The sequence below is a fragment of the Amblyomma maculatum genome, chromosome 1, assembly GCF_055883805.1.
Source record: "Amblyomma maculatum isolate TAMU_Amacu chromosome 1, ASM5588380v1, whole genome shotgun sequence".
NCBI classification, from domain to species: domain Eukaryota; kingdom Metazoa; phylum Arthropoda; class Arachnida; order Ixodida; family Ixodidae; genus Amblyomma; species Amblyomma maculatum.
In genome coordinates this window covers 117,116,895-117,128,606 of record NC_139344.1, presented here as the reverse complement: position 1 = coordinate 117,128,606, position 11,712 = coordinate 117,116,895, and the positions used below count along the sequence as shown (strand labels likewise).

Genomic DNA, 11,712 nt, shown 5'->3' with positions numbered 1-11,712 from the left:
CACTGCCTGTTCAGTGAGTTTGCGAAATTTCTTGCATCAGAGAGTGCGTGTGGACTGTTTTAAATGTAACCCTGTTATCAATAAACCTTAGTTGTCAGTGAGCGCTTGTGCTGTGTACGTGGTTCCTGCTTTCTTGTGTATCTGTGTATATCGTAGCGCGAAAAGTCTTGAAATGGTGGCTGCTTTGCGGTGCTTCATTCTTCCTGCGGCGGCTACGTGAAGCCCATTTTAACGCGATAGCGTTAAAAGGCATGCTACGCAGGAAATCCGGTGGCGTCGTCATCGTTGTGAGTGAAAAATCACGGGCATGGCACTGGCAGGTGGCAGCTAACATGGCAAAGCACTGATTCTTCGATGGCTTGTGAAACTTACCACGTGATATCAGAAAGTTGCGAGGAGCTGCCAACTATGATCAGCTCATTTGAGGTGGGAAGTCGGAATAAGAATAAACTTTGTAGTGCTCTTGGATGCTGAGTCAGACACGCTACGCCTAGGCCACGTGGGCACGTTCATACGGCTGGGTTAAAGCGGATCTTCACATGTCATGTGGACTGGTAGCCTACCCTATCGTGTAGTAACCTTAAAGCCGGAGCTTAAGAGTACCCCATACTTCTTTTGTATTCCAATTAACCAACATGTTCTGGCTTTTAATACCTATTTTTTATGTGTATGTCATCATCTAGCGGGCAGTTGTTACCAAAGCCAAAGTTGATCTTTTTTTTTTTTTTTTGCGTATTTGTCAAGTTGTGGCAGAAGGCTAGAAGACATAAACAAGACACTACCGGCTGAGCATCACTAAATTACCTGTGCTGTTCGAGCCACAAAAGGCGCTTCTGCTGAGCCTCGTGCAGCACATGTCTATGGGTATCTCCTTCTGACAGCGTAATCACGAAATCATGCTCCGATTGCGGCAGCAGCATTTCAATGCTGGCGAATGAAAAAAAAAAAAAAAAAAAATGAGATCCGTGGGTTGATGTTTCGGAGCGTACTAATTAATAATGGGTGTGAAGTTAAACCGGTTTCTTCTGCGTAAATAAAGTCTGCCTAATCGTTCATACGCACCTCTGTCACGCAAAAGAAAAAAAAAATGCCGACGATTACGTTACTTCCTAATGCGAAATATGAGCGAAGCTCATCAGCTGTTTCAGCTTTTTTAATATATTGAGGCGAAGAATTCGAGCAAGACATGTATGTACAATTACAGATAACTTTTAGGCAGGCGGTTCGCAGTGGCGAACGGTGGCGGCTATGAGTTTTGGCTCGGGCGGTCCACACATCGAGATCCTGACGCCGCTAGCGAGTCAAGTCAACGTGGCTCTGCGTTTCGGCTTGGGATGCACACACCGTGATCAGCTAATGCAGAGCCGGCACTTCGGCAACCGGAGAACTTCATGAAAATTTTTGAAAAGTGAAGCCTACAAACGGGGACATTGTGCTGCACGACCCCTTGTTTGCTAACTAAAGCTTCTGATATCGACAACAGACGAAGCGAAGTTGCACAATATATATGCCATGGGCATGTCTAAAAACAAATCCGAAGTACAGATTCAGTTCGTTTGAAACTGCTTAGCCGTCAGGCGCTAGGATACGTTTGGCCATAAATGACTATTCAGTGTCGACATTAGAAACCTTCTGAAAACATTCTTCTGGGGAGGTAGTTACTAAATGTGACAATAAAACGCCATGCTATCTATCTTTGCCGAGTGCTACTTGTTTATTGATCTCAAGAGACATAGCGGAATTTTTCTGCTCAAAGCACGCAGAACCATCGACTTTTTTTTTCTTAACCAGCTTAGTTTTCATTAAGCTGCAACATGCCGACTTTTGGAGGACTTACCAAAGTTTTCATCTTAACAGTTAAAGGTATAAAATGACCATTACATTCATTCTCAAGATTCCTAAATCAGTCCCAAATAGTATGCACGTAAGTGGTACTGTTGTTAAAGCTGCAAAGAAATAATGAAGATTACCAGCAACCGTCTTCGTCAAAGAACTCAAAAATGATAGATGTCAATATATTGTTACGCGGAAGATTCCGACGCTGACACAGTTCACATGCGGCAATGTACTGCTGAGCGGGAGCGGTAGAGCACCGGCCAGGGAGCAGGCTGTCGTATGTGCGAGAGAGACCCAGGTGGCCAGCCGTGGGAGCATCATGGAACTGTTCAAGGATAGTGGAACGCAGGTGTTGGGGAACGACAAGCAAAAGGTCTCTGCTATCTGGTCGCATATTACGTCGGTATAGGGTGTTCCCTTGGAGCACAAATAATGCGAGAGATGGATCAGGGCGGTCGGAGGTAAAACGGAGGATAAGGGAATGTAGCGAAGGATCTAAGTGCTGTTCGTCGGCAATGTTAGAAAAGGCCGAGACAGACAAGACACATGCCAACTACGGCAGCAGGGCTACCATTTGTGACGTGATCTGTGGGCGAGACGGCTGGAGTAAGGACTTTCTTGAGGCCGACGGCGAAATGAGGAGCTGAGAACGGACAGTTGGGCGCCTGTATCAATGAGAGCAGAAACGGGAACTCCATCCACAAGGACGTCGATACTGTTATTTTGTAGGGCAGGGGTCAGCAGAGGTTTTTCGGTCCGGGTCATAAATGCAGCAGTATTATTGCTTAGAACAAAACTGCTCTGTGTAAGCGAAACTGTTCGACGATTACACATTACAGTGACTTTATCAGTTTTATCCTTAATTGTGACATTTCGTTCTTCGCTGTATACTTGTGAGCCCTTAAACAACTTGGAATAAGTAAAAAGCGAACGCCACGTCTGGCATTGATTCACCGGTCTAGTATCAGCAGAATTTTTTGACGACATCGTTATCGAGTCCGTATTAGGCAAATCGTAACCACCGAAGATCATCAGATCTTCAGGCTTTGGCACGTGCTCAAGGGGGCGTTTTCATTACTAAAAAAACTATATATGATAGAGCCTGGCGTCTGTGCAACACATACAAAATACACCTTATATTTCCCAAGTATATTTTTCACACAGCACTTATTAAAGTAGGCATCGCATTCAAGCTTTACATTATAATTGTTGGTTATTCGCGTAGTGAGCAGCCATCTGCCTATACTACACAAGTATTTGCAAGTGACACTGTATTCGAGCGGCAGAAATTCGCCGATACAGACATTTTCACTAAATGATGTCTGCATTAGAAAGGTCCGACTAGTTATTAACAGCCCGTGACTGGCTGGTTTCTTAACTATACCGGGTAATGTTTTCCCTACCATTCAAAGTTTGCATTTTATAAACTATTAGAGATGACTCCGCGCTGTGAATGCTCGCTGGTTGTACGATAAGGCGGACCAACATTGAGTAAATAAGTTTTTTGTTTGCGACTTTAGGGGGCATTATTATACCGCAAAATTGATGACCGTGTCATCAAAGGTGAGTTTCCTTTTTAAACCTTCTTAATCGTCAAAATGGCTCGGCACATAAAACGTAAAAAATACGCAACTGAAACCTCATTGATATGGCTTTCACTCATTGCATGTTTATAAAATGGTGTCTTTTGCATTTTTTACGCACAAACTACGGACGATGTTTGTGTATTTGATACAGAAGAAGGTAACATCATTTTGCGTTTTGGCGGCAATAACACGTGCGGCGACGCCATTTCATAAATTAGACAGTGCCTAAACGCCAGCTGAACGAGGTTAAGAATGCGCATTTTTGACGTTCGATATTTCGAGCCGCATTGGCGATTTGAAAAAAAGAAATTAAAAAGGGAACTGACCTTCGATGCCAACGACCTTCAGTCTCGCATTGTCCCCTAGAATAAAAAATGCAAAGGTTATTAGATGATTTTAGCTTATTGTCTAATCCTTAGGTCTATAACACACAACAGATTGCCTTGCTGTACAACACCAGCACCGACCACACCCACGTATCTCTCATAGTCTTTAAAACATTCTGTTAGCAGTAAATATATATATATATATATATATATATATATATATATATATAGCAGATGAATGAAGGGGAAATGAGGGTACTCGTTATAATACATGAAGGAAAGAAGCCGACAGTCGGCGAGGCCAAGGAAAGCGTTGGGGATTGTACTTTGTCTTTTTTTAAATTTTTACTTCATAACCACGTAAATTAGTAATGTAATGTGTTTAGGGGAAAGATAAATAAACACAAAGTAGAAAGAAAAACAACGTGCCGATGGTGGGAACCGAACCCACGACCTCCGAATAACGCGTCCGGTGCTCTTCCAACTGAGCTACATCGGCCGCTGTCCCCCCTGCTACTTTCTTGGGTATTAATGTTGTCTGTATACGAACCTTGAGAGTGTTCACCAGCGCCACCCTCAACTATAGCGGTGGACGTGGAACGTCCTGTGTTACCGCAAGCGTCACGTAGAACGTGATCACGAGTGAGGGCGAAAGCTGTGCTAGAACCCTCTTACGCTACCTATGGCTTCAAGACTGCCAGAACCGAGACCCCCGTAAGCTACAAGCAGATGAATGAAGGGGAAATGAGGGTAAGCCGACAGTCGGCGAGGCCAAGGAAAGCGTTGGGGATTGTACTTTGTCTTTTTTTTAATTTTTACTTCATAATCACGTAAATTAGTAATGCAATGTGTTTAGGGGAAAGATAAATAAACACAAAGTAGAAAGAAAAACAGGACGTTCCACGTCCACCGCTATAGTTGAGGGTGGCGCTGGTGAATACTCTCAAGGTTCGTATACAGACAACATTAATACCCAAGAAAGTAGCAGGGGGGACAGCGGCCGATGTAGCTCAGTTGGAAGAGCACCGGACGCGTTATTCGGAGGTCGTGGGTTCGGTTCCCACCATCGGCACGTTGTTTTTCTTTCTACTTTGTGTTTATCTTTCCCCTAAACACATTACATTACTAATTTACGTGATTATGAAGTAAAAATTTAAAAAAAGACAAAGTACAATCCCCAACGCTTTCCTTGGCCTCGCCGACTGTCGACTTCTTTCCTTCATGTATTATAACGAGTACCCTCATTTCCCCTTCATTCATCTGCTTGTAGCTTACGGGGGTCTCGGTTCTGGCAGTCTTGAAGCCATAGGTAGCGTAAGAGGGTTTTAGCACAGCTTTCGCCCTCACTCGTGATCACGTTCTACGTGACGCTGGCGGTAACACAGGACGTTCCACGTCCACCGCTATGGTTGAGGGTGGCGCTGGTGAACACTCTCAAGGTTCGTATACAGACAACATTAATACCCAAGAAAGTAGCAGGGGGGACAGCGGCCGATGTAGCTCAGTTGGAAGAGCACCGGACGCGTTATTCGGAGGTCGTGGGTTCGGTTCCCACCATCGGCACGTTGTTTTTCTTTCTACTTTGTTTATTTATCTTTCCCCTAAACACATTACATTACTAATTTACGTGATTATGACGTAAAAATTTAAAAAAAGACAAAGTACAATCCCCAACGCTTTCCTTGGCCTCGCCGACTGTCGGCTTCTTTCCTTCATATCTTCATATATATATATATATATATATATATATATATATATATATGTGTGTGTACCCAGAATATTTTAGCAGTTAATGTTCAGCAAAAAGCGACCTTTGCCTGCTGTTTCATATTGCCTTTTTTTAATTATGAATCTGCGTACCAGTCAGTTATGACAGAGTGTACGTTCCGCTTGTAATAGACGGATTCTTAGCTGCTTTTTCTGTCTCGTCTCCATGCATTTCCATAAGTGTTTCCATTGCTTGCAAACTTCTTCCGAAAGCTCTTCCAGTCCTGACAGCGAAATGACTTTGAGCTCGTCACAAACCTTTCAAATAGTTTTTTTTCCCTCTCTCTCTTTCTTCTCGGTAGTCAAGTAATGCCGTAGCAGTCACAGGGCGTGGTGCGAGTACGTTTTCTGGCCTAGCCCGAGAACGTGTTCAATCCTGCCCACATTTATACCATTCGTTGTTATAGCACTTCGTATTTCACTTTCCTTTCTGGCCCCTTCCGCGTCCGTTTTATGGATGCGTCTATACCGGCGATGATTAATTTGTCCCGGTGGTTTTATTTTCCGGTTCATCAAGTTCACGTTCGAGAGCTGAACGAAAAGTAAAGCCCCTTCTTTTCCTTTTCTTTTTTCCTCGAATACTGTTCGTTCCAAATAGGTTCGTTCGGTCAACTCGGGCGAAACGCCTTCGCTCGCACCAGCTTGAAAACAACGGAAGAGTTTGCCAAATTTTTCTAGACTTTACTTCCCTGTCTTCCTTACACTCCTGACTTGGCGTGTTGTCCAGATTTGAGAACGATGCTGGTGTCATTGGCGCCATGAGGACAATGCTCCATCGAGAGGAAAAAAAAAAAAAGACTTGAGAGACACACTTTCGACTCAAAAGTATTATGAATGGACGTTAAAGAATCCCTATAGCATCTTGGAGGTCCTCTGCCGCATCTTTTTACAGACACGGACACGCCCACTGCCTCAACATACTGTGTTAACCCCGTCGAACGAACGTCGAACGCGTGACTGAAGGGTTAGAGGTTCGATTCCACCACTTGAAAACCCACATTTCTTTGAAGCGACGTACGTGTTACGTGACGACATGGCTCCTCGTGACCAGTAAGAATTTTGCAGGCACGTCGATGCCGCTTTTTCCGCCAAACAGGACCTTCAACACTATAGCGATCAGTATAGCGTGGCTCAAAAGCGTTACAAGCTAGCGGGTGCAGAGAAGGCGCGTATAACCTTTCTCTTCGGTGGCACAAAGCAATTCAGTTTTTTTTTTCCGCAACACACCGAAAAAATTTTGGTCTGGCGGATACATGCGAGCAGAATATATGCAATTTTATAAATTAAGAAATGTTCGAGAAAAGTTTACAGGAATTAGTTTTTGTGCACCCTTAGTATTCTGAACATAGTTCACCGGTGAACACCAGCACGTATGTTTTTATTGTTTTGTTTTTAAGAAGCCTCAACAGTATATTCTTTCAACCGTTTTTCATTCTTTTTTTCATATTTGTGTTGATCAAGAGTGGGCAAAAGCTGTATGGAGGTCGTAGCTTGAGTAGTCCTAGAGAGTTTTGTTTTTTTTAACGATCAGCACTGGAGCCCGCACGAACCATCTCTGTCGCACCCCCGAGAAGTGTAGGTCCTTGGCGCTTTCTTTTTTTCCTTGTGCGCCGTTACCCGTGGGGTATAGATATGTAAATTTTTCACAGTTTCGTGATTTTCGACTAACTGTGGCGAAGCACCTGAAATACACGCCGTTTATGACCCCAACTAAAATAAAGCACACGACCATATGTCATCGTTTCTGCCTGATGGCTGCTCTCTGAAACCCTTCCTGCGGCAGAACAATTATGAACGCATGGTTTATGGCGAGTTTGTTAATGGCGTGAGATGATGGGGTGTCGCTCTCACAGTATTATACCTTTTTTTTCTTATTTTTAACATTCTTGCAGGACAGGGAAATGGTAATGGTTCTTCCATTTCTCTTTTTTTTTTCTTACTGAAGGAGAAAGGAAGCGATTTAAGGCGGATTTGGGGGACGAAAGCTGACTCGACCACTCCCTCCTTCCTTCTTAAATGTGCGTTTGAGCGTTGTATTTGTAATATCGAAGCCACTCAGGAACGTAATTTCTCTGCCAGCTTTAAAAAATTCAACAAAATCTTGGAAGTTAATTGCGGTTACCCGTAACCTAATCGCCATTAGTGATAGCTAACTTTTAGAGTCTTTTTAGCCCTTCGTATGCAGCAGCGTTAGGACAGACGTCAGAAGTTAGAACCACCTACTTCTGACGATCGGTTTTCCTCTCGCTTAACCTGTCGCTCTATTTTGTCATTTTGCATGATTGCAGAGTGCACACCATATAAGACTACTTGTATTCCGCAGGCAGTGCTTGCGGCTGACCGCAGCAAAAATGGCATCCCTGGGACCAAGGCGGACAGCCACGCGGTCTCCGCTGCTCTGCTCGCTCTCGTGGCTGGTGCTCACGTGCGCGGCAGCTGAAGCGGCGCGCTACTTCGAACTAATGCTGGATCCGGAGGCCCGATTCCGCCTGTTCTGGACGGTCGACTACGAGGCCGAGTCCCTGACGGCCGAGCTCAAACTGGAACTGCCTCCTGACGACTGGTTCGCACTCGGCTTCTCGGATCGCGGCGACGTGGCGCTCGCCGACGTTTGCGTTCTGTGGGCCGATGCGCACGGGAAGCCGCACTTGGACGTAAGTGCGTCATAGCCGCCGAACGCGTCTTACAAAACAAGCCGTTCTCTCTCCCTACAGAGGCGAAAGCCTTATCAAAATTGAGAATTTCATGACGGTTTCCGGAGCTTACCCACTTTTTTCTTTCTTTGTCGGTGCGTGTGAGAGCATTATGAGTTCAACGAGAAATCAATAATAACCAATTCGCTCGTTAATTTCTTTAATTTTATTTTTTTTTTTATTTTTTTGCTTTCCGATTTATTTCCCCCTAGCATTGCTTGGTGGATTGACAGTAGCATGGAAATGACCACGTAGAATAAAATAGGTTCTATGTCTACATGCTTATTGTTTTTTTTTTCTCGCTTTTGATCATTTCCTTAAATTTTAGTAATTTCTTTAGTTTTACTTTGCGCGCACACATGCACACATAACAAGATCATTTTATTTTTTTTTTTATTTCTTATGTTTCAGCCCCTGTACCTAACGGATCGCTTGCACAACAGCTGCGAAGCGCAGAGTAATAATGCTTACAGGCGCATGGACGGTCTCTAGACGCAGGTCATGGCTGTAACGAGTGTATCGAAAGTGCACAGGAAATGTTCGCATTTGTTGAAGGGAAACGCTGTCTTCAAAAGGGGAACACGAAGGCACGCCCGCATGGCCAGTCTGACTCCGCATTCAGGTCGATTATACCCGTTGCAATTACCAGAGAGATAAAAATGCCTGCTATTTATAGTACCTCTGATTGCACAAGTCGTGCGCGCAATTAGTTGACTGGGTGCAGCACCAAATGTTTTTACGTTTGCTACCAGATACCAGCAAGTGGGTGGTGTCCACGTGGCTTAGCAACGGCTTGATAACCTTTCGAGGCAATGTCTTTTTGTTTTTGAAAGCAAATATTTTACGTGGTGCAACGCGCATTCGCAACGGGGCCATAGCAGATGCTGGCGAATTCGAGGTCTTCCGGCACGCCACCTGTTGCCATGCATTGACTTCCCACCTCGACGCCAGTAAAAACCGACACATTCCTTGTTTAGTACTTAAAGGGCCACTGTCCAGGGAAGGACCTTTTAAGCGAAGGAGCCCAGCTAGTGTTTCGATCGTGTACCGGAGATAGTCTGAGTAAAATGCTACAATGACACGCGTGCCGCAAAGCAACGAAAATACAAACCAAAGCTCTCTCATGCTCTCCTTCGGGAAGCCAGCTTTCCCGTTCCCTGCGCTGGCCCGTCGAGTCGCAGCTATGACGTATTTGTCGAAAACGACGCCCATTTGTCCGTCTCGCTGTCTGAGGGTGAAGGATGGGTGTCAACCGCTCGCTGCGCGCTTTTCCCTCGCCACGGCTGGGCTAAATCCAGCGGCGCGCGCTCCCTCGCTCGTGTTTTGTTTTTGTTTTTTCGCGCACGCGGAGTGCCACGCCCCACCTCCCGCCAAACGCGGAGGAGGAAGGGGAATTTGTCTTGCGGAGGCTAGACGACCTCGGGCAGGAGAGTAAAAAACCTTTGCGAGGGAACGGAAGGAGAGAAACACGACAGAATCGGGTGATTGGGGTGGCTGGCTGTAACTGCGTTATTAGCTGCTCTTTTCAAAAACATTTTTGCGGCCTTGCGTTCTGGGGGCGAAGTCTCACAGTCGCCGGGGAAGAAAATATTTTCCACCGGAGGGTGGACAGTGGGCCTTTAAGCAGGGCCACCAATGTATTAAACGACTCTCAGTTTCAGTGCGAATGTGCGTATGCATCTGTAAAACGTGGGAGAAACATATATGGTACAGTATAGCCGCATCAATGCGTAGAGACTAACGACGGCACGGCTGTCTCATATCGTTAAACCATACTATCTATACATTTGCTAAACCCAAAGCGATTATAATAATCTAAGACTGGCCAGGATTTTCAAGCTTATTTTCACTGCGCAGGCTATTTAAACGGAAACGTATCCCCCCCCCCCCCCCCCCACCCACTCATACACACACATGGCAACGGGATCTAATCATTTTGTTAGCTTAATCACTGAGCACTGTTTCTTCTTTTTTGCCGCTGTCCGGGGCAGCACTTTTCACAGCGACCTTTTTTTTTCCACTTTTTGTTGAGTTCTGTGCGAAGTCCATTTGATGCGAATGACATTATAAAAATGGGACGCCTCACCCCCTACAACAAGAACATGAAACAGAAAATGAAACGGCAGGCTGGAGGCTGCAAAGACGTAGCATTCGCCTAGCATATGCTGTCGAGTCTGCCGTTTTTGTGCTGCTCTCCCAGTGCAAACGACCACTGCAGCTCGACCAACTTTCGGTGCTTCCACGAAATGTGCGCCTGTTGCAGGGAGACCACTGTTATTTCTTCCCTTTAACGCAGGTCGTCCTTTAAGGGAAAGTTTTTGCTAAAGTCTCCCACAGAGGTAAAAAAAAAATGTGTGTGCGCGAATGTGGATTCTGTTGAACTGGTAACGCATATCCTGCAGGTTGCGGCGCCGCGCAACCAGCGAAAGCATTGCTATGTCGCGAGGTGCGTACAAAAAGAAAAAAAAAGAAAAAGAAATCAGTCGTTTCACAATGCGCCAGCAGGAACGGTCCAGCACAAGAAAAAAAAAAGGTTAGTTTAATGCACGTGCGCTATAATCCTCCGCGCCGGCATCACGTACCGTCGTAAAAGCGCGGTGTTGAAATTCGGGCGAGGAAAGTATTTTTGAGGTGAACTATTCGCGTTGTCCTGAACTGATTAGCGATGTTCCGATAGTTAAATAAATCCCGCAATATAGAACGAGTTTTTTAACCTCTTTTCGACCTGTCTTTATGAAAACATACTGTGGGCCAAAGCAACGCGCCTCCAAGCGCAAATGGTTAGTGCGATTATAAAAGGGAAGACGTGCGGTTGTAATGCGGGACAGCTTTAAACGATATCTGAAGCGTATTCGTTTGTCTCCCTTTATGGCGCAAACAAGCTTCATTTTTAAGTGCGCGCGCGCACTGCGCGTATCCTTGTTAAACATTTTCTATCCTGTTGTTCAGCGCTCCTCTTGTTACTTATTCTGGCGAAAGAATCGCCTACGTTCGGTTTCGTGAATATTTACCTTTAGAGGCTGCAGCACCTGCTGGTGCGCTCACTCTCGTAGCCAACGGTATGGTTTTTGGTCATCGCATACAATCCGTTTGCTCGAATAGCAAAATGCGATGTTTCCTTTAGATTATGTAGTTTCCGATAGTTAGTGTAAAGCGAGAGCAGGTCGTTGGCACAATTCCGAACAACGAACGATTCAGATATACGCATCTTAAGTGGTGTCATTTGTTTTGTACGCACACGAGTAGGCAGTCATACAAATTCGAAATGCAACACTACATTTATGTAACCACTGAAACTGCTGCGCTCACTTCTCGTTTATGCATTCCTTTTTAGCGACGCGCAGGATTGTCATAACTGCAGCGCCAGACGTTGCATGCATATGTCGCCAAGTGTTGCATGTGCGAAATGTACAACGAAAAGCCCCACTAGGCGTGTCACTTATGTAAAGAAGCTGCAAACCTTGGGGGAGGCAAATGCGCAAAAAAAAAAATGTGCTATCATAT

At 45.1% G+C, this 11,712-nt stretch overlaps 1 protein-coding gene across 1 annotated transcript in view; it reads left to right on the top strand.

Annotated features, from left to right (window-relative positions):
- The first annotated feature begins 7,866 nt into the window (after positions 1 to 7,866).
- Positions 7,867 to 11,712, top strand: part of LOC146203684 (dopamine beta-hydroxylase-like) — a 38,512-nt gene continuing 34,666 nt past the window's right edge. The window contains exon 1 of the mRNA XM_084603196.1: positions 7,867 to 8,169. Coding sequence (XP_084459322.1) covers positions 7,867 to 8,169 — 303 coding nt within the window. The remainder of the gene's footprint in view (positions 8,170 to 11,712) is intronic.